Source organism: Sarcophilus harrisii, chromosome 3 (assembly GCF_902635505.1).
Source record: "Sarcophilus harrisii chromosome 3, mSarHar1.11, whole genome shotgun sequence".
In the NCBI taxonomy this organism is placed as follows: Eukaryota; Metazoa; Chordata; class Mammalia; order Dasyuromorphia; family Dasyuridae; genus Sarcophilus; species Sarcophilus harrisii.
Genome location: NC_045428.1, coordinates 436,550,823 through 436,574,635, shown reverse-complemented (window position 1 = coordinate 436,574,635; position 23,813 = coordinate 436,550,823). Strand labels below are relative to the sequence as shown.

Below are 23,813 nucleotides of genomic sequence, written 5' to 3'. Positions count from 1 at the left end.
GCACTTTCCACTACACTGCCTTTCACAATAGAAAGAGTCACATATATGTATATACATATATGTACATTAAGTAAACTCTCCAGGAGTTTACAGTAGGGAAAGACAACATACAAAAGATAGTTGAAAAGGGGAGAGGGGACATCAATTGAATCAAAACCAAGCAAGACAACAAATAAAATTAGATGGAAAAATTCTGAGCCTTTTATAAAAGGGAGGAGGGGTTTACTGCTCCATCCTTCAGTCCATCAAAGGGGAAAAAAACGGGGTTTGAATCAATCTTCATGATGATGAGGTATAAAAATACACATATATCTGTACTTATTTTTTTTTTATGCTAAGAACCATAATATATATAGCTTAGCACTTATAAGTATTGTGGCCATTTGACAAACAAAAAATCAAATTTTCCTTTTCGTAGTAAATGAGATCATTTCCAAATTTCAAGATGGTTGTTGTTAAGCTATTTCAGACTCTCCATAATCCCATTTGGGGTTTTCTTGGAAAAAATACTGGAGTGATTTGCCGTTTCTTTCTCCAGCTTTTCAGATGAAGAAAATGAAGCTAACAGGGTTAAATGATTTTCCCAAGATTACACATCTAGTAAAGTGTCTGAGGCCAAATTGGAAGTCAGGTCCTCCAAGTCTAGCGCCAGGACCACCTTGATACCCCCAAATTTCAAGGTAAATGTATTAGCTACTGAAATCTTAAAACATATATTAAGAAGGTTCCATGTTAACATTTTCCTTCACAACTATTAAAAGGTTGATGGAAACACTGGTACAAAGGATACATAAAAATACATTTATGGGTAAAGCTGGTCTAAAAGGCAAAGGAAACATAGTATCTATTCTTAAAAGGTAGCTTGATCCCAATAGACCTGGAATGGAAAATGCCATCTACTTCTAATCTAAAGAGAGATTTATGGATACTTAATATGGATGTAAGTGTAGTATTTTCATTTTTGGTGTTTTTTTTTTTTTCCCATTCTCACAGTTTTTGTTTTTGTTTTACTTTTTTGGTCTGATTTTTCTTATACAACATGACAAATATGGAAATATGTCTAAAAGAGTTGCATATATTTAACCTATATATTGGGAAGGGAGGGGGCATAGAAGGGAGGAAGAAAAATTTGGAACACAAAGTTTTACAAAAATGAATGTTGAAAACTATCTTTACATGTGTTTGAAAAATAAAATACCAGGGGTCCTCAAACTTTTTAAATAGGAGGCCAGTTCACTGTCCCTCAAGACAGTTGGAGGGCCAGACTATATAGTAAAAACAAAAATTTTGTTTTGTGGGCCTTTAAATAAGGAAAGCCCTTATTTTCATAGCCCTGGGTGAGGGGGATAAACATCCTCAGCTGCTGCATCTGGCCGGGGGACCGTAGTTTGAGGACCCCTGAAAATACTATTGAAAAAAAATTTTTAAAAGATAGTTGATGTAATAAAAATACAATTATAGTCTGAACTTTGGCTCTGATATGTTAGGTATTGTGAGCCAATCACTTGAACTTCTTTTAGAATTATAGAGTCCTTAGAAACTACCTAGTTCAATCAAAATGTAAGAATCCCTTCTAAATCACACCACATTGGCCAGTTTTTGCTTGAAAATCTCCAAAGAAGGGAAGCTCACGATTTCTCAAGGAAGTCCCTTTCACTGTCACCTAAATTTGATTTATTGCAAACTTGATCCTAGATCCAAACTTTATTGCAAATCCCTTGATCCTAGTTCTTCCCAAAACTAATCATTTCCCTCCCACCCCTAATTCTTTTTTTCTCCAGAATAAAATCCTTTCCCTTTAAAAGATCCCCATAAAACATGATCTAGAGATCCTTCACTCTTGTCATTAATTAATTCTAGACCCTACAGTATCTATTCTCTCTCTAGTCCCAGAACAGTATGCCTTTACTTTTTATTTAAAAAAATTTTTTTAAATAACTTTTTATTGACAGAACATATGCCTGGGTAATTTTTTACAACATTATCCCTTGCACTCACTTCTGTTCCGACTTTTCCCTTCCCTCCCTCCACCTCCATTCCTAGATGGCAAGCAGTCTTATACGTGTTAAGTATGTTATAGTATACACTAGATACAATATATGTGTGCAGAACTGAGCAGTTCTTGTTGCACAGGGAGAATTAGATTCAGAAGGTAAAAATAACCTGGGAAGAAAAACAAAAATGCAAACAGTTTACATTCATTTCCCAGTGTTCCTTCTCTGGGTGTAGCTACTTCTGTCTATCATTGATCCATTGGAACTGAGTTAGATCTTCTCTTTGTTGAAGATATCCACTTTCATCAGAATACATCCTCATACAGTATCGTTGTTGAGGTGTATAATGATCTCCTGGTTCTGCTCATTTCACTTAGCATCAGTTCATATAAGTCTCTCCAAGCCTTTCTGAAATCTTCCTGCTGGTCATTTCTTACAGAACAACAATATTCCATAACACTCATATACCACAATTTATTCAACCATTCTCCAACTGATGGGCATCCATTCATTTTCCAGTTTCTGGCCACTACAAAGAGGGCTGCCACAAACATGTTTGCACATGTGGATCCCTTTCCCTTCTTTAGTATTTCTTTGGGATATAAGCCCAGTAGTAACACTGCTGGATCAAAGGGTATGCACAGTTTGATAACTTTTTGGGCATAATTCCAGATTGCTCTCCAGAATAGTTGGATTCATTTACAACTCCACCAACAATGCATCAGTGTCCCAGTTTTCCCGCATCCCCTCCAACATTCATCATTATTTTTTCCTGTCATCTTAGCCAATCTGACAGGTATCTCAGAGTTGTCTTAATTTTCATTTCTTTAATCAAGAGTGATTTGGAACACTCTTTCATATGAGTGGAAATAGTTTCAATTTCATCATCTGAAAATTGTCTGTTCATATCCTTTGACCACTTATCAATTGGAGAGTGGTTTGATTTCTTATAAATCAATTCTCTATCTATTTTGAAAATGAGACCTTTATCAGAACCTTTAACTGTAAAAATGTTTTCCCAGTTTGTTGTTTCCCTACTAATTTTGTTTGCATTCATTTTGTTTGTACAAAGGCTTTTTAATTTGATATAATCAAAATTTTCTATTTTGTGATCAATAATGATCTCTAGTTCTTCTTTAGTCACAAATTCCTTCCCCCTCCACAAGTCTGAGAGGTAAATTATCCTATGTTCCTCTAATTTATTTATGATCTCATTCTTTATGCCTAAATCATGGATGCATTTTGATCTTATCTTGGTATATGGTGTTAAGTGTGGGTCCATGCCTAATTTCTGCCATAAAGTATGCTTTTCTTAATACAGTCTAAAATTGCATTAGCATTTTTTGGGGAGCCACATCAAATTTTTGACTCATACTGAACCTGTAATATGCTTAGTTATTTTTCAGACAGCCTAACCCTATTTCTCCCTTCTTGTACTAATGAAAGTAAATTTTAAAAAATTATCCCTTATCCTGTATTAAGACACAATCAGTTCCTTCTCTGAGCATGGATAGATAGCTTTTGTCATTATAAGAACCTTAGAGTTGCTTGGATCATTGCACTGCTGAGAATAACCAAGTTATTCACAACTGATCATTTCACAGTATTGCTGTTAATTTGTAATTAGTGCATTTCACTTTGCATGTGCTAATGGAAGTCTTTCCAAGTTTTTCCTAAGAGCACCCAGCTCATCATTTCTAATAGCACAATAGTATTCCATCATAATCATATAGTACAATTTGTTCAGCAATTCCCCAACTGATGGACATCCCCTCAATTTCCAATTCCGTGACCTGAGAAAAAAACTGTTATAATTATTTCTGTACATATAAATCTTTTTCCTTTTTTATCTCTTTTTGGATGCAGACCCAGTAATGGTATTGCTAGGACAGAGAGTAAACATGGTCTTTTAAAATATTTTTTTTATTAAAGCTGTTTATTTTAAAAACTTATGCATAATTTTCAACATTCACCTTTGCAAAACCTTATGTTCCAAATATTTTACTCCCTCCGCTAAACAGCAAGTAATCCAATGTTACATATTTACACAATTATCATGGGGCATGAGAAAAATCAGATCAAAAAGGGAAAAAATAAAAGAACAATGCAAATAACAATAAAAAAAAAGGTGAAAATACTATGTTGTGATCCACACTCAATGTCCTTTCTCAGGGTACAGATGGCTCTCGCCATCACAAGACTATTGGAATTGGCCTGAAGAAAAGAGTCAGGTCCATCAGAACTGATCATCTTGTAATCTTGCTGTTGCTATATACAATGTTTTCCTGGTTCTACTCACTTCACTTAGCATTAGTTCATGTAAGTCGCTCCAGGCCTCTCTGAAATCATCCTGCTGATGGTTTCTTATAGAACAGTAATATTCCATAACATTCATATACCATAACTTATTCAGCCATTCTCCAACTGATGGGCATCCACTCAGTTTCCAGTTTCTTGTTACTACAAAAAGGGCTGCCACAAACATTTTTGCACATGTGGGTCCCTTTCCTTCCTTTAAGATTTCTTTGGGATATAAGCCCAGTAGTAACACTGCTAGATCAAAGGGTATACACAGTTTGATAGCCTTTAGGCATAGTTCCAAATTGTTCTCCAGAATGGTTGGATCAGTTCACAACTCCACCAACAATGTATTAGTGTCCTAGTTTTCCCACATCCCCTTCAAAATTCATCATTATCTTTTCCTGTCATTTTAGCCAATCTGAGAGGTGTGAGGTGGTACCTCAGAGTTGTCTTACTTTGCATTTCTCTAATCAATAATGATTTAGAACATTTTTTTCATGACCAGAAATGGTTTTAATTTCATCTGAAAATTGACTATATATATCCATTGACCATTTATCAGTTGGAGAATCGCTTGAATTCTTGTAAATTTGGGTCAATTCTCTACGAATTTTAGAAATGAGGCCTTTATTAGAACACCCTTGAATGTAAAAAAAAATTTTTCCAGTTTATTGCTTCCCTTCTTGTTGAAATATTCAGGAACTGTTGGAATACACAAGAGCCACCTGACAGTGGCTGCTGGAGATCCAACCCAGACCTGCAGAATGGATCTCCTCTTGTGAGAGAATGATACAAGAAGACTAAGAGGCAGTTGCTGTTCTCTGACCTAAGAGGACATTGTGTTGTATGATCTCTCTCATCTTCCCTCTGCCTCCAATTTATCTCATTCCCAGTCTGCAACACCTGTGTCAGCAAAAGCTGCCCTGCAACTCCTTCAGATGCTACGATTCACAGCTATGGAGGCTCTTGGGAAAATTGACCTGTCCCTTTAACACCTTCCAATTCTGTCTCCATTGATTTTGTTTATATAAAAACTTTAATTTAAAATAATATGCAATATAATAATTTAATATAATCAAAATTATCCACACATATATTCCATAATGTACTCTAGTTCTTTGGCCACAAATTCTTTCCTTCTCCACATATCTGAGAGGTAGACTACTGTTTTTTTTTCTAATTTGCTTATAATATCACTATATCTAAATCATGAGGTCATTTTGACCTTATTTTAGTATAGGGTATTAGGTATAGGTCAATGCCTAGTTTCTGCCACAATAATCTGAAGTAATAAAGTATAAAACTAGACTTGTTCCTATAATTCATTTACACCCGCATACTATCTGGGATATGTCATTAACAAGAGTTAAATAAAATAGCACAGGTCAAACACAGATCTTTTAAGGCAATCCGCTGGAGAGCTTCTTGCCAGCTGATTGTCTCATCTGTTGAATAAGATAATTTGAACAGTCCTCTCAAGTGTTCTAAGTAAACAGCTGATGGTAATAAAAACAGAGGCAGTACTCTTGTGCCCCTCAGCTCCAGGATATTTTCCCCCTATTAAGCCATGTGATGAGAAGCAACAGTTAAGCAAATGGACATAAGTATCTTTGACTACTAACCCATATGGGGTCACAAAGAGTCTGACACAGCTAAAAAAATTACTGCTCTTGGAAATCTAGATGACATGGCTTTAAGAGCTCTCTTCATCATTCTGAAATCCATTCTTGAGAATCATTAATTTACAAGTTAACTCCTTTCAAGTTATAAACCCCTGATAAAGAGTAAGTTCTTCAAAAACTTTTTTTTTTTTTTTCCTTTTTAAATCTTTGTATCCCTAAAGTCGAGCACAGTGCCTGACACTTGTCAGGGATTTGATCTTAAGTTGACAAATTGGTTGATTAAACTGCAATTCTGGACTGTCCCTTTCTGGAAGATGCTTGCCTAGATCTCCAGAGAAAGGTCGGGCCCTGAGCTCCCTTTGGGGCACCATTTAACGTAACAGCTGCTCTGTATGGCGAGTTTGCAATGCTTGTAAACGACTTCACAATCCGGGACGTGGTGCTGCTGTAACCTTATTTTACTGATGGGGAAACTGAGGTTGTCACTTGCCCAGGGCCACGAAGAGAGCGAGTCCGAATTCGAACTAGGATCTGCACTCGGAATTCAGCGGCCTCGAGCCAATTCTTGTTACGGTCAGCGACAATCTTTCTCCCCGTTTCCTCTTCCCACAGAGGGAACTTACTCCTCGGGACTCGCAATCCTCTCTGGCTTCGTCTACACAGAGCACGCGACTTGGCTAAATATAGTTGCAAAAGGTCAGGGGAGAGTCACAGTACTTTGCAGCCCGTCCCTCCTTCCACTGATGCACAGGACACACGCCCGCTCCGACACAGGTCCCCTCCCCACGGCCCCCGGGAAGCGGCAAGCGTGGGAGCCGCCGATCGCAGCATCTCCCTCAGAACGGCCCGAACCTCTTCTTCCTTCCAGGCTCGCTCTGACGCACTTCCGGCGGATGTCGGGCGGGGAGGGGCGGGGGGAGACAGGCCCGCAGCGGAAACGGAAATGGAAATGGAAATGGCTAGAGGAACGGAGGAGAAGGAGGCGCTGCGGTGTGGCTGCAGCTAGACGCATCGAAGATGGTGAGTGAGTTCTCCCCGCGCGGGGAGAACCCTGAACCACTCGGGGGTTAGGATCATGTGTTCATGAGCTCGGCATCCCGCTTGGTGGCTCTGCTCCTCCTGCCCGTACCGTGGGATGAGGCAGGCCGGGATGAGGCGCGCGGCCTCTGCCGAGTCATGCGGAGGAGGAGCAGTAGCGGCAATGGCGGCCTTGGCCTGTCCTGGGCCTTCCTCTCCTTGTCGGCCTAAAGCTGGAAAGGACAAAACCGAAAGCGAAATGTCAGGCTGTTGGATGGCGCGGTGAATGGAGCGCCGGGCCTCGAGTCAGGCCTTGAAACCCAGCCTCTGACAATAGCAAGCCGCGGGACGCTGTTTGCCTTGATTTCTTTCTCCGTAAATTGAGGTTTTAGCATCTACCCCCCAACATGACCCTGAGGATGTCCCTTAACCCGCATTTGCCTCAGTTTCCTCAGATGTAGAGTTGTTTGGAGAATCCAATGAGTTAATCATTGTAAAGCGCTTACCGTAGCGCCTATTGCGTATTAAGCCTACGAGACCAAAATATTCTCTCAAAAAATTTCCCCCCTCTTGTGCTTTTTTTAAGGGGTGGAGAAGAGGCCATAATCTCCCAAACTCTTCAACACCCATTTTCTCCTTCATTGATATAACAGTAAAAAGAAAGGGAATTTTTGAAGAGATTATATATTACATATATAATTATACATTTATATATTATATATATTATATGTAATGTATAATTTTATATATATAACATAACATATATAATATATATTACAGTCAATCATCAAGTTTTAATATATATATATAATTATACATTTATATATTATATATATATTATATGTAATGTATAATTATATATATAATATAACATATATATATTACAGTCAATCATCAAGTTTTAATATATATAAATAATTATACATTTATATATTATATATATAATATGTAATGTATAATTATATATAACATATAATATATATTACAGTCAATCATCAAGTTTTAATATATATATATATATAATTATACATTTATATATTATATATATTATATGTAATGTATAATTATATATATAATATAATATATAATATATATTACAGTCAATCATCAAGTTTTAATATATAATATATGTAATATATATATACAACATATATACAATATATATACATATATATTACAATATAATACATATATATATATTATATATTAAAACTTGATGATTGGCTGGATATGAGAAGTGAAAGAGAGGGAGGAAAAGGATGTCATCCACCTAGGAGATGGATGACTCCAGGCCCTGGGGATAATTGAAGGTCACAGAGCAGAATTTCTATTAAACAGTTTACCTGCATTTTCAGTTTTTAAATTGAGATGTTTTGTGCTTGCTATAAATGACTAAACTCTTAAAAGGAGGAAGGGCAATATATCCAAGACTGGATTTGGGGGTAGTTGAGGTGGCACTAAACAGGGCCAAGAGCCAGATTTTAGAGATCAAGTATCAATTTAATCACTTTTGGTATGAGGAATAAAATTTGTAAACTGGGAGTTCTCTTGGGTAGGAATATTTGTCTGTTGCAGAAAAGGTAAAGATTTTATACACAAATCATAAGTAGCAAGGGAGGGAAAGGTGATTTACTGTATAATCATTTTCAGGGCCTGAGTGGTTTCCAATGTTAAGCCCCAGAATGCAGAATAATATGGGTGTTCTCTAGTCCTGTGGAAACAGTTCATGTTGTTTCAGTTTACAGGGGCTGTTGGTTGGAGGAGGGACGGGGGACAGGATCAGGGTTCTGTGATGGGAACAAGGTCTACTATCTTGTTTCACTTCATTTAACATACAGAGGAGAGTATTGTCAAGAATTGATTGATCATTTCGAGCTGCATTGTAAGACTGACACTCAGGCCAGAAAAGGCAGCTCTGAAAAATCTAAATTACTAGTATATTCATTGCATGTATTACATTGATAATTGTGAAAATCACAATCCTGCTTCTAACAGAATGGCTATGTGATTCTGGGCAAGTCATTTACCCTATTGTTATAGGCAACTAAGACTTATAATATACTAACAAATTGCCATCTTTTTCATTAAAGGAAATTATATATTACACATCACATATTTGGTCAAAAAGCAAACAAAAAAAGCCTTGCACTAATTTGTAAAACATTAAGTATTACTAATGTGATTTATCTATTTTCTAGATAGGATTCTACCAATACAAAATAGTAACATCACTAAGAAAATAGATAAAATAATAACTAATTAAGTTAATAATAGAATATGTATCAGACAATCCAGTTTATCAATTGTTTCAAAAATTTTTTCAACAAAAATAACATGTTCATGGTGCTTAAACAATAAATTAAAGATAAATTTTGTTATTTTCTATAATAAAATTAATTAGTGCAAATGGTATAATTTTATATATATATATATATATAAAACAATATTTCTACTAGTCTTTTTTCCTTTACAGTTAGCACCTTTTAGAAACTGAGTACATAAAGTTAATCATTGCTAATTTGGTAACAACTAACCATTTTCATTTTGCAGAATACCAGAGGACTTGGATCTCAGCTAAAGGACAGTATTTCAGTTTCTGAACTTTCAGCTAGTAGTCCTTTTGGAAACCATGATATTCTTCGGAGAGGGTATGTCAATAGCATTAAGGTTGACATGATTGGAATGAAATTATTAAATGATAGCCTCAGTAAGGCTGTAAGGCAGTAAGATAAAGAGGAAATGGAAAGGAAGAAATGGTTGAGAGAGGCATTACTAAGAAATATTTTAAAGGGCTTTAGTATTGATTGAATGAATATACATAGTAGGAGAGTGAAGTATGACTCCAAATTTTGATGTCTGATTAATTGGAAGAATGATGTCACTACAAATGGGAAAGACTAAGAGGATGAAAAGGCAAGTAAGGTATTCATTTATAGCACACATAAATTGAGGCTTGTACTTCATGATTGTAGTTAACACTTGCCTCTCCAAATTATATGGAAAGAAAAATATATAAAATTTACTTAGTGTAGATGATCAGAGATTGCTATTCTCTAGTAATGGAAATATAAAGCTTTATTGAGTAGCAAAAAATAAATCTAAGGTTTAGGAATCTTTCCTACATGGTATAACATGAAGATGGGAAAAATACTTTTTAAAGTATATGATCAGTTCTGATGGATGTGGCTCTTTTCAACAATGAGATGATTCAAACCTGTTCCAGTTGTTCAGTAATGAAGAGCCAGTTACACCCAGAGAGAGAACGATGGGAAATGATTGTGGACCACAACATAGCATTTCCACTCTTTCTGTTATTGTTTGCTTGCTTTAGTTTCCTTCTCAGGTTTTTTTTTCCCCTTTCTTTCTAGATCTGATTTTTCTTGTGCAGCAAGATAACTGTATAAATATGTATACATATATCGGATTTTAACATATACTTTAATGTATTTAACATGTATTGGACTATCTGCCATTGGGGGGGAAGGAGGGGAAAGGAGGGGAAAAGTTGGAACAGAAGGTTTTGCAAGAGTTAGTGTTGAAAAATTACCCATGCATGTATTTTATAGAATTCCAAAGCTTAATCAGTTTATCTGAAATAATAATATTTTTTTTTTTTGCAAGATGTCAAATAACCAATAGAAAATTGAAAGTTATATTATACATTCATAAGTCTTCTTAGAATCCATGAGGGGAAGGTGGCTTTTAAGTTGTTTCCATTATATCAAAGGGGTTTAACTTTAGAAATGTATCTTAAAAGTAACTAAATTAAATATTATTTTGAATTTTACATGCTGACTGGTTAATTTCTTCTTTGTATTTTCAGTTTTTCTTGTGTGAAAAATGAACTTTTGCCTAGTCATCCTCTTGAATTATCAGAAAAAAATGTAAGTGTGTAAATGAATTAATGATTCTCTTATTCTTATCCCATAAATTAAAGACTAACCCACTAATATTTAACTTATAAAATTAAAGCTTCTCCACTGCCAAAGAATAGTCAAAAAGCATTTCTCAGGTACTTATGTGACAAATATTGTACTAATTAAACACTGATAATATAAAAAAAGGCAAAAACACAAGTCAATGTCTTCAAGGAATTCACATTTGGGAGGAGGGAGTCATAAATTACTGTCCTGGTGGTGGAGGAGCAGGGAATCGAGGAATTGATCAGGAAAAGCTTCTTGGACAAGGTAGGATTTGATCTGAATCTTGAAGAAACCAGGATAGGTAAGAGGCAGAAGACAAAAAACAGAAAATTCCAGGTCCAGGGGTTAGTGTTGTGTTTGAGAAACAAAAAACAGGCCAAATTAAATGGATTGTTATATACTTAGAGGGGAGGAAAGATTGGAAAGTTAGGAAGAAGTTGCAAAGAGCCTTAAATGCCAAATAAAAGTTTATATTTGATCCTGCAGGTACTAGAGATACTGGTACTTAGTGAGCAGGGAATGAGTGACATGGTCAGATCTATGCTCACTTTCTACTAACTTATTCTTTGATAGTTTCACTTAATTCCTTTATTTATCTGCATTTGTTGCCAAATATACTTATTAAATATGTGTAAAATATCTTGAATATTTTAATTAAAGTACTTAATATTTTAAAATGAAATACTTTTAACAATTATTTTATTTATGGTGAATGATATGTTTAATCCAAATAGGATTTCAAATGTATTCACTGATGTCTCTTGAAAGACTCGGGCAGTATTTTAAAATAATCTTTTGTAGTTCCAGCTCAATCAAGATAAAATGAATTTTTCCACACTGAGAAATATCCAGGGCCTATATGCTCCCCTGAAGTTACAGATGGAATTCAAGGCAGTGAAACAGGTAGGTTTGTTTATTTCAGGAGTGAATGTTCTGTCCTGATTATTTGAAAAAATTAAGGATTAAGTTATTTCACTTACAACATACATTTCTTCCATGAGCAGCACAAGTAACTTACCTGCTAAAAATATCCATATCAGAATTTTTAATGCTCACTTTCATTAAACAGCTTCTTTGTTTCAGTAACTGTTAGGCTCCGAAGTTACAAGTTTCCCAGTCTTTGCCTTGAAGTAGCTTACATTGTATGAGGGAGACAACTGTACACATAAAGTATATACAACAGGGGGACAGGTTAATGGGGAAGAGATGCATAAACAACTGAGGGGATTAAAAAAGATTTCATCTAATCCCAGAACTGGTTTAAGGAAGACACCAGGAATTCTAGAAATGGCAATGAGGAAGGAGTGCATTTTAAGCACCCAGGTACAGCAGGGACAAAGTTGTAGAAAACTTTACTCTTTTTCCTAAAGTTTCCACAATTTTGATTTGTCTGAACTGCTTTCATTTTTTTCCTATTGAAGTTCAAAATCACTTATCCTTTTGGGGTCTCCTTTTTCTTAGCTATAAAATATAAAATATAAAATGGATTACATTAGACGATCTCTTTGGGATCTTGGGACTCAAGCAATCAATAAACATATAACTTTCGTGTATATATATATATATATATATATATATATATATATATATATATATATATATATATACACACGTAGTTTGAGGACCCCTGTTATAGATGATAAAACCAAAGTCCTGAAAAGTATCTTATTTGATTTTCTCAACCATAGTAGTTAGGTAGAGCAAAAGCTGAGAAAATAAGTAACTTGTGTATCCATTGCGGCTAATAAATTAACAAGGACGATAGAGCTTGAACTTGGGTCTTCTCTTGTAAAACTCATTCTCTTATATTGACTGCCTTTGTATATAAAGGGCTCACTATATATATAGACAATGGTGACTTGAAACAACTGGAAGTTTTTTGCTGGAAAGTCAGCTGCCTGCATTGGAACTCAGGAGTCTGTGTTTAAAAATATCCTTGTGGTAGCCAGAACTCTTGGGGAAAAAAATAAAGGAATTATCAGAAATTCAGGTCTGAGGATATTTTTAATGGGTAGAAAATTTCCTTTTTACTTTTTATGAATATACTCCACTATGCTTTATAAAATCTGCAAATGAAAGTAAATGCCTTGGGGAATATATAAGTACTTATTATTTTTGAGCTATACAGATCATTATTGTCACTCATTTTTTTAGATAATTAGTAATAATCTTTAATAATCCTTGTTAAGAATCTTACTCTCTTAGATGCTATCAGGTCTTAGAGCAGGTGTCAGATATGTTAATTGACTGAATTATCTTATATAAACCATAAGCATAGAGATAACATGAATTGGAAGAGCATAAAATTTTTACATTTTTATAATCCACTTACATTTTAAATTAGCATTATATGTATGCACATTAAATTAATTTTTTACTTAATAGTATTTCATGTCCAATCCCACATGCAATGATAGTTTTAAACATTCATTATTATAAGATTGTGTGTTCCAAATTTTTCTCCCTCTCTTTATCCAAGACAGCAAGCAATCTATCATATATGTGTGTCTCTGTGTGTGTGTGTGTGTGTATGTATATGGTAGGTACGTACAATTGTGTTAAACATGTTTCCATGTTAGTCATGTTGTGAAAGAAAAATTAGAATAAAGGGGAAAAAACCCACAAAAAAATATAAAAGTGAAAATGCCGTGCTTTAATATGCATTCAGTACTTTATCGTGCTTTCTTTGGATATGGATGGCATTTTCTATCACATCTTTTGGAATTGTCTTGGATCACTGTATTGCTGAGAAGAGCTAAGTCTGTTTTGATCATCACATGATGTTGCTGTTGCTGTGTTCTCCTGGTTCTGCTCACTTCACTCAGCATCAGTTCACAAGTCTTTCCAGGGTTTTCTGAAATTCATCTGCTCATCATTTCTTAAAGAATGATAGTATTCCATTATATTCATATACCACAACTTGTTGATCCATTCCTCAATTTATGGCCATCTTCTTGATGTCCAGTTCTTTGCCATCACGAAAAGAGCTACCACATTTTTGTATACACATTTATACTTTGTTTTCCTTTCAGCTAGTGTCATTAAATTACTCCCTCTCTTTGAGCAAAAATTTGACAATATTTAGGCACTAAATTATACTCATTGCCATTTTGCTTTCCCTTATGCCTAGTAAATATTTTTTTTTTTTTAAAGCTAAAGCTATTCAGTTAAAATTAACCTCAAGTTATCTACATTTGACCTGATGTTGCTGTCATTTTCTTCATAGATTTTTGACTGAGATTGAGATAGCAACAACATAGGTCAAGGTTAAGGAATGTTGGTATTCATTAAATTCCAAAATTCTAATTCCCAATTAACTAAGTCACATTTAGAACTCTCCTTATGTATTAAAACTGATGTATGCTTTTTACCATAATGCAAATTCTGGCATTTCTTTCACAGGTCTTGTCAAAAGTTCCTTCTTTGTCAGAATTCTTACGTTGGTCTTGATTAGATTACCTCTTGCAGGTCACAAGATTCAAAACTATTTTTCATAAGCTATGTTGATGTCCATGTATGATAACAATAGTATATAGCTCTATTGTTTGTTCAGATATTGTCTTCTTCCAGTTATAAGTGTAGATTGGCCCAGCCAGCTTATTCCCAGTAGTCCATACCTTCCCTTGACACCTCCTGCATTTTGAGCTAGGGCATTATTTGTGGTTTTCTGTTCACAAATTAATGCGATTGCTAGTTCAAACTGCAGCATCTCTTAAAGGGTCCTTTTTATACACCATGGCTGCCAGCAAGAGATTGGCTAAATTTTTGACTAAATAACAACATTGACACAAAATTGTTTTTTTCTTAGAATTTGCATCATAGCATTTCATTTATATTTCAGTTGTCATATCAGACTGATAAGAGAGTAGAATCAATGTTGACAATGGGTAACTATAAATAAAAAGCTACAGTTTTACATTTTAGCAGTATCTTATGAAATTTTTATCCTACTGTCAAATTATAATTGTGAAATTTTAAAAAAAATTTTTTTTGGGTGTCTTCGTGTGAAACAATTTTGGCATATTTTTAGCTTTCAAAATATTTAATAGAATTAAGTACCAATTATGAGTGAGCTGCTGGGAAATATGGTGAAAGAGACAATGTTAAGTGAAGTTGGTTATATATAACCAAGTGAGGTTGTATAGAATTTTTAAAATGCAGTATAAAGAACATGCAATCAGTTTTTTCCCTTAGATTTAAACATGTTTTGCTTTGTATTTTTCTTCACACTATCTCTCTCATAGGTCCAGCGTCTTCCCTTCCTTCAGAGCTCGAACCTCTCCCTGGATATTTTGAGGGGTTCTGATGAGAGTATTGGATTTGAAGATATTCTTAATGGTAACTATATTGTCATTTGTACTAGAGATTTAAAAATTAAATTAACTTTTACTGCTTTTAAATCAATGAATTTAAATTATTGACTGTTCATTTCTGTGATAGCACATTTTAAAAATAATCATAAATACATATATATATTGACACAGGAACAAATGGGGTAAAATTCTTTTTAAAAAGAAAAGCTTTTTATCCTTTTCTTCTTAGTCATTTTCTGAATAAGCATGATAGGGTGTAGGGAGAAAGCATGTCATTTTTACTAAATTTCTCCAAACAATACTATTTGTTCTTGCATGTAAATGACTTTTGTCTAAGAACAATATAGGCAGCATCCATCTGCTGATGACAGCCACACTCTTACTGTGCACTGTGCCCCTAACACTTGTATAGAAACAGACAAAACAAATCCTAATTAGATTGCATCAGCTTTTCTTTGTTACTGATATCTGGAAGTGGTATGGACACAGCAGCAGCATAGTTAGGGATCCTTTTCTTTGAGAATCTTTCCTATAAGAATTTCTTAATTGCAGGAACAACTAAGGTCTCAACCTCTGTTAAACTTCCTATTGAAATGAAAGAAAAAAAGTTTAGGCCTCATGCTTTCTTTAATTACACAGGAGTATTTATTTAAAACTCAATTACATTGTGATTTGAAGTCTGAGTAATAACTTAGTAGCCATGTAACTAGGGTTTTTTCCCATTAGTTCAAGTCCTATATAAAACATGTAAGTTGTGGCAATTTTATAGGAAATTAATGTAGAATTTTTCTGTCATGTTTTAAATGTGGAGAGACATGACAACAACCCCAGGGTTACCTCTACTGTATCTACTGTAGTCTTATGTCAGTGCTTTTTTATGAAGGTGACCCCAGGTTCTTAAAACATTGTGAAATAATAGGAGTGTTGGGCTTAAAATCCACTTCTTTTGCTCACCAACTGTGACGTTGTTAAGTGCTCCAGATCTTACTGTCCATAGAAGGGCTTTAGAAAGTGCTGCATTTGTAGGAGAAGACCAAGTGCAAATCTTGACTCTATGGCCTTGGACAAATCATTTACCTTCTCTAGGGCTTTATTTTCTTCATCTCTAAAATGAGGGACCCTGGTTTAGCCGACCCCTATGTCTCAGTTGTATCCTTTAGTGAGAGTTCAGTTTCGGCTCTCTTGTTGATTGTCTAAAAGAAGACACTGTCAGAGTGAATAGTGATCAGGGTGTAGATCAGAGTTAGTATGAGGAAATACATGAACATTTCATTCTGGTTCTTTTTTGAGATTGCATTTTTGTTTGTTTTTTAGATCCATCGCAAAGTGAAATAATGGGAGAACCACACATGATGATGGAATACAAACTTGGTTTACTGTAAGAGAAATATATTGCCAGTGAAAATTGAGGAACAGCATCCTGTTTATAATTGTCTTTTTGTAATGGTTTGGTGTGTAACATTAAAAGTACTAGTATTTACTTTTCTGTTATTATGGCTAATGTGTACAATCAGTAATTTGAATTTGTTTCTATGTTGAACTGTTGTGTAACCATATTATTTGGAGGAACTATGTATAAGTGAGACAATAAGAAAAACTGAATCTTAATTCTTAAATGTGAAGTACAAATTTTTTAGTATATTTTGAGAGGCATCATCATAAGTGTTTTTTTTTTTTTGTTTTTTTTTTTAGCATGAAACAGGTGTTTTAATCTCATTTTGTTATATCTTCTTAGCATTGATACCAATTCCATAACTTTTAACAGGCTTTGCTTACCAGAGAATGAGACCCCATAGCATTCTCTCCTCTTGCTACATTCTTCTGTAACAATCAATGAGTCCAAAGTTGACTCGAGAAAAATTGCGATTCCTATTTGAATGAGTTCTCAACTTGAAAATGTTTAACTTAAAATATTTTCACTAGATTTTACCATATTAACCCAATATATAAAAGTAGGCAGAACTCTGGTTGCAAAGTCATTGGCAGTTCCTGACTGTGCTCTTAAGACAGCTGCCTTAAATTTCCTCAAATATTTTGCTCTAGTGATGGCAGTTACCTCTCCTGGCCAGTAGAGGGTATTGACTGGTGATCTTACTGTCAAAAGAAAATGATAGGAATGGATTTCATTGTCCTTGTAGCATGCCAGTTGTGTAACAAGACCAGGCCTTTTCAGCTTGGCACTGAATACAGGGGGAAAGAGGTTTTTGTGCATTAAAAGAAAACAATTAACAGGATACAAACCAGAATACAGCATTAGGTAATCTTCATTTCTAACTGGAGGAAAGATTAGGGATTTCACAGATTGGGAAGGGAAGAAAAAACAAGTCCAATTCTTGAAATCAGAAAATGAGGTGTCTCTTCCCTCACACACACCCCCTCCCCCCCAAGTGTCTCTTCAAAGGAATTTAGAAACAGTAAATGATTAAAACAGGTCCAGTTTTCAGATAAGATGTAAGGATTGCTTGAAATATAATTGGGAGAAAATTCCTTGCATTAGTTTTTGTATCTGACTGAGTTTCTGGTAACCTGGGTTCTTAATTAACATTCTCTAAGCAACAGGTAGAAGTGGTCCAGCTTCCCAGCCACTCAGGGCTAGGTTCAAACAATGCAATAAAGTTTTCTCACAATTCCCATCATTGAATAATTTTCTCACCTCTCCTGGCTAGTAGAGGTGACTGGTGAGTTTATTGTCAAAAGAAAATGACAAGAATGGATTTCATTGTCCTTGTAGCATGCCAGTTGTGTAACAATCAAGACCGGGCCTTTTCAGCTTGGCACTGGATCCTGAATACAGGAGGAAAGAGATTTTTGTGCATTAAAAGAAAACAATTAACAGGATACAAACCAGGATACATCATTAGGTAATCTTCATTTCTAACTGGAGGAAAGATTAGGGATTTCACAGATTGGGAAGGGAAGAAAAAACAAGTCCAATTCTTGAAATCAGAAAATGAGGTGTCTCTTCCCTCACACTTCCTTCCCTCTCCCCCAAGTGTCTCTTCAAAGGAATTTGGAAACAGTAAATGATTAGAACAGGTCCAGTTTTCAGATAAGATATAAGGATTGCTTGAAACATAATTGGGAGAAAATTCCTTGCATTAGTTTTTGGATCTGACTGAGTTTCTGGTAACCTGGGTTCTTAATTAACATTCTCTAAGCAACAGGTAGAAGTGGTCCAGCTTCCCAGCCACTCAGGGCTAGGTTCAAACAATGCAATAAAGTTTTCTCACAATTCCCATCATTGAATAATTTTCTCACCTCTCCTGGCTAGTAGAGGTGACTGGTGAGCTTATTGTCAAAAGAAAATGACAAGAATAGATTTCATTGTCCTTGTAGCATGCCAGTTGTGTAACAATTGAGACAGGCCTTTTCAGCTTGGCACTGGATCCTGAATACGGGGGGAAAGAGGTTTTTGTGCATTAAAAGAAAACAATTAACAGGATACAGCATTAGGTAATCTTCATTTCTAAGTGTAGGAAAGATTAGGGATTTCACAAATTGGGAAGGGAAGAAAAAACAGATCCAATTCTTTGAAATCAGAAAATGAGGTGTCTCTTCCCTCACTCCCCTTCTCCCTCCAAGTGTCTATTCAAAGACACTATTCAAAGGAATTTAGAAACAGTAAATTGACTATAACAAGTCCAGTTTTCAGATAAGACATAAAGATTGCTTGAAATATAATTGGGAGAAAACTCCTTGCATTAGTTTTTGGATCTGACTGAGTTTCTGGTAACCTGGGTTCTTAATTAACATTCTCTAAGCAACAGGTAGAAGTGGTCCAGCTTCCCAGCTCCTCAGGGCTAGGTTCAAACAATGCAATAAAGTTTTCTCACAATTCCCATCATTGAATGATTTTCTCACCTCTCCTGGCTAGTAGAGGTGACTGGTGAGTTTATTGTCAAAAGAAAATGACAAGAATGGATTTCATTGTCCTTGTAGTATGCCAGTTGTGTAACAATCGAGACCAGGCCTTTTCAGCTTGGCACTGGATCCTAAATACAGGAGGAAAGAGATTTTTATGCATTAAAAGAAAACAATTTACAGGATACAAACCAGGATACATCATTAGGTAATCTTCATTTCTAACTGGAGGAAAGATTAGGGATTTCACAGATTGGGAAGGGAAGAAAAAACAGGTCCAATTCTTGAAATCAGAAAATGACATGTCTCTTCCCTCACACTCCCTTCCCTCTCCCCCAAGTGTCTATTCAAAGGAATTTGGAAACAGTAAATGATTAGAACAGGTCCAGTTTTCAGATAAGATATAAGGATTGCTTGAAACATAATTGGGAGAAAATTCCTTGCATTAGTTTTTGGATCTGACTGAGTTTCTGGTAACCTGGGTTCTTAATTAACATAGAGTTCTCTAAGCAACAGGTAGAAGTGGTCCAGCTTCCCAGCTCCTCAGGGCTAGGTTCAAACAATGCAATAAAGTTTTCTCACAATTCCCATCATTGAATAATTTTCTCACCTCTCCTGGCTAGTAGAGGTGACTGGTGAGTTTATTGTCAAAAGAAAATGACAAGAATGGATTTCATTGTCCTTGTAGCATGCCAGTTGTGTAACAATCAAGACCAGGCCTTTTCAGCTTGGCACTGGATCCTAAATACAGGAGGAAAGAGATTTTTATGCATTAAAAGAAAACAATTAACAGGATACAAACCAGGATACATCATTAGGTAATCTTGATTTCTAACTGGAGGAAAGATTAGGGATTTCACAAATTGGGAAGGGAAGAAAAAACATCCAATTCTTTGAAATCAGAAAATGAGGTGTCTCTTCCCTCACTCCCCCTCTCCCTCCAAGTGTCTATTCAAAGACACTATTCAAAGGAATTTAGAAACAGTAAATTGACTATAACAAGTCCAATTTTCAGATAAGACATAAGGATTGCTTGAAATATACTTGGGAGAAACTCCTTGCATTATTTTGGATCTGACTGAGTTTCTGGTAACCTGGGTTCTTAATTAACATTCTCTAAGCAACAGGTAGAAGTGGTCCAGCTTCCCAGCCACTCAGGGCTAGGTTCAAACAATGCAATAAAGTTTTTTCACAATTCCCATCATTGAGTGTTCTCACAGGACAGAAATTGGACTAAACCCATAATTGAATAGAAAGGGAACTGAATTAGATCTAGATATGAGTCCCAAGATGGAGTCAATGTGATTCAGTCAAATCCCACATTATTACACATGGCTCTGAGCTGTCATTGTGTGTTCAATCTAGTACTTCTCTTTCTGGGGGCTTTTTAAAGTTGTATCCAGATTTAAGTCGTTTTACAAAAAATAAATTATACTGTATGGTTAAAATCTGGGAATACAGGAAAGTTCACAATAAAAAAATTCCAAATTACTTGTAAAGCCTCAGTGTCTCATTTATTTTAAACCTTTTGGGGGGTCAATTCTATTTCAAGAAGGAATCATTCAGAATCTATTAACAAGGGTGGGATTAGAAGTTTGGGAGCCTATAGACTCTATATATATATATATATATATATATATATATATACACCTAATAGTATTAGGTAAGAAGCAAAATTCAGGTAGTAGTTTGTCACTCAGTGTTATTTTGATGATAGTTCCTTAAATTTCCTTGTCAGTGCTCCCCTAAAGATCTTGCATTTTATATTTGTATATTTTAAGAACTTTGTTCCATTAATGTTTGTGCTTTTGTTCTATGTTGTTTCTACTGGAATCATGAATTCTACAACATCTTGCAGGAATATCTGCTTTAAATTTGATAAAACTACACTTGTACACAAGAAGACCCAAGTTCAAATTCTGCCTTACACACCTTACTAGATATGCATTTAATACATTCAGTCCCTGGGTAATTCATTTGAACTCTTTAAGTTTTCTCATTTGCAACCCTTGGATGATGGCAGAGCTGGTGGTCTGTAGGTGTTATTTCTGAAGATTTTGGGCTTATGGTCCTGTTATTTTTTCATTAGTATAAGGGGAAGTGGTATTAAAGATAGTATTGGTTTATTTATTGTTGCTTTTATAGAATTCTACCATTTAAATGGAATTCAGTGTCTTTCTCTAAAAAACCTATACTGACTGTCCATCATTCTTTTCCCCAGTTCCTCTTCTCAAATGGTAAAATAACTAATAAAAAAAAATTTTCTCATTTGCAAATTGGGATTAACAATAGCACTTCCTTCTTTTTTTTTTTTTTTTTAATAACTTTATTGACAGAACCTATGCCAGGGTAGTTTTTTACAACATTATCCCTTGCACTCACTTCTGTTCCAATTTTTCCCCTCCCTCCCTCTGCCTTCTCCCCAAAGATGGCAAGCAGTCCTATACATGTTAAATAGATTGCAGTGGATCTTGGATATAATATATGTGTGCAGAACCGAACAGTTTTCTTGTTGCTCAAGGAGAATTGGATTTAGAAGGTATAAATAACCCGGGAAGAAGAACAAAAATGCAAGCAGTTTACATTCATTTCCTAGTGTTCTTTCTTTGAGTGTAGCTGCTTCTGTCCATCCTTGATCAATTGAAACTCAATTGGATCTTGTCTTTGTTGAAGAAATCCACTTCCATCAGAATACATCCTCATACAGTATCGCTGTTGAGGTATATAATGATTTCCTGGTTCTGCTCATTTCGCTCAGCATCAGTTCATGTAAGTCTCGCCAATCCTCTCTGTATTCGTCCTGCTGGTCATTTCTTACAGAACAATAATATTCCATAACATTCATATACCACAATTTACCCAACCATTCTCCAATTGATGGGCATCCATTCATTTTCCAGCTTCTAGCCACTACAAACAGGGCTGCCACAAACATTTTGGCACATACAGGTCCCTTTCCCTTCTTTAGTATCTCTTTGGGGTATAAGCCCAGTAGAGACACTGCTGGATCAAAGGATATGCACAGTTTGATAACTTTTTGAACATAGTTCCAAACTACTCTCCAAAATGGTTGGATTCGTTCACAACTCCACCAACAATGCATCAATGTCCCAGTTTTCCCGCATCCCCTCCAACAATCATCATTATTTTTTCCTGTCATCTTAGCCAATCTGACAGGTGTGTAGTGGTATCTTAGAGTTGTCTTAATTTGCATTTCTCTGATTAATAATGACTTGGAGCATCTTTTCATATGAGTAGTAATAGTTTTAATTTCATCATCTGAAAATTGTCTGTTCATATCCTTTGACCATTTATCAATTGGAGAATGGCTTGATTTCTTAATAAAATTAGAGTCAATTCTCTATATATTTTGGAAATGAGTCCTTTATCAGAACCTTTGACTGTAAAAATGTTTTCCCAGTTTATTGTTTCCCTTCTAATCTTGCCTGGATTAGTTTTGTTTGTACAAAAACTTTTCAATTTGATGTAGTCAAAATTTTCAATTTTGTAGTCAATAGTGATCTCTAGTTCTTCTTTGGTCATAAATTCCTTCCTCTTCCACAGGTCTGAGAGGTAAATTATCCTATGCTCTTCCAATTTATTTATGATCTCATTCTTTATGCCTAGATCATGAATCCATTTTGACCTTATCTTGGTGTACGGTGTTAAGTGTGGGTCAGTCCCTAGTTTCTGCCATAATAATTTCCAATTTTCCCAGCAATTTTTGTCAAATAATGCATTCTTATCCCAAAAACTGGGGTCTTTGGGTTTGTCAAACACTAGATAACTAAGGTTATTGGCTGTTTTGTCCTTTGAACCTAACCTATTCCATTGATCAACTAGTCTAATAGCACTTCCTTCTTAAGAGTTTTCTACAGCCCAAGTGAGGTAACATAAAATACTTTGCAAAGTGTATTATTTAGCTATATGTCATTATTATAAAATAATTCTATCTTTAAGCCTGCAAAACTTGATGATGTCACCCCATTTATTGTTTGCTCACATTAAAACCCATGAAAACTTATCAGCTAAGTAGTGACCATAAGCATCCCTCAGCATAGTTCATATATAATTCAGAATTTTTAAAAATTGATATTAACATTTACAAAATAAAAGATGATAAGTGGATTTGCTACTTTGTTGGGAATTAGATATTTGTTAATAGCCAAAAACATGAAATAATTGTAAAAAGCTAAGATAATAGAAAATGGCATGTTTGGAAGGGAGGATGGTTACTATTTGCATTTTTATTCTGGATTTTTTAGGAAGCTATATTGAATCTACCAGTTATATTTGAGCATTGAAGTAGATTGATTCAGATCAGTTAGTTGAATTAAGTCAGTGTTTTCTAAATTGTTAATTACGTCAGGAAAGTGAATAGCTTTTCACTATGTTATCTGACTTGAACCTGACAAAATTAGTACTTAAATTGTCTACAATTTGAATTCTTGTCCTACGCAGCTAGATCACAGATATTAGCTGATTGTCTCTGGTGTAAACTGTCTGTTCCCTTGCCTACAAAACAGGGATAATAATAGCCTCTACCTACCACAATTTTTTTTAAACAAATGTTTCAGTGTTAAATAAATTAGCTACTTTTATTGCAACTGCTTTGATTATAATTTTAATTAGCAATCAACTGCTAGCCTTCAATTCGTTTTAAGTCTGAGCTAGACAGAATTTAGGAATGATTCTAATAAACAATTATTGAGTTATTTGTTAACTTTCTAATTTGGAAACATTTTAAATTACATTTTCAGCCCATTTAAGGTAAAAAATAAA

The 23,813-nt window shown here is 35.0% G+C and overlaps 1 protein-coding gene across 1 annotated transcript; it reads left to right on the top strand.

The window, feature by feature from the left end:
- Positions 1–6,844: 6,844 nt before the first annotated feature.
- Positions 6,845–20,025, top strand: POMP (proteasome maturation protein). The gene is made up of 6 exons (XM_003764474.4): positions 6,845–6,937; positions 9,485–9,582; positions 10,758–10,818; positions 11,659–11,760; positions 15,102–15,195; positions 16,485–20,025. The coding sequence occupies exons 1-6, from the start codon at positions 6,935–6,937 to the stop codon at positions 16,550–16,552; spliced, it is 426 nt and encodes a 141-aa protein (XP_003764522.1). The 5' UTR covers positions 6,845–6,934; the 3' UTR covers positions 16,553–20,025.
- The last annotated feature ends 3,788 nt before the right edge of the window (positions 20,026–23,813 follow it).

Coding starts and splice junctions, on each gene's coding strand:
- POMP (XM_003764474.4), top strand. Junction 11,761..15,101: donor AATTCAAGGCAGTGAAACAG/GTAGGTTTGTTT, acceptor TCTCTCTCATAG/GTCCAGCGTCTTCCCTTCCT. Junction 15,196..16,484: donor ATTTGAAGATATTCTTAATG/GTAACTATATTG, acceptor TTTGTTTTTTAG/ATCCATCGCAAAGTGAAATA.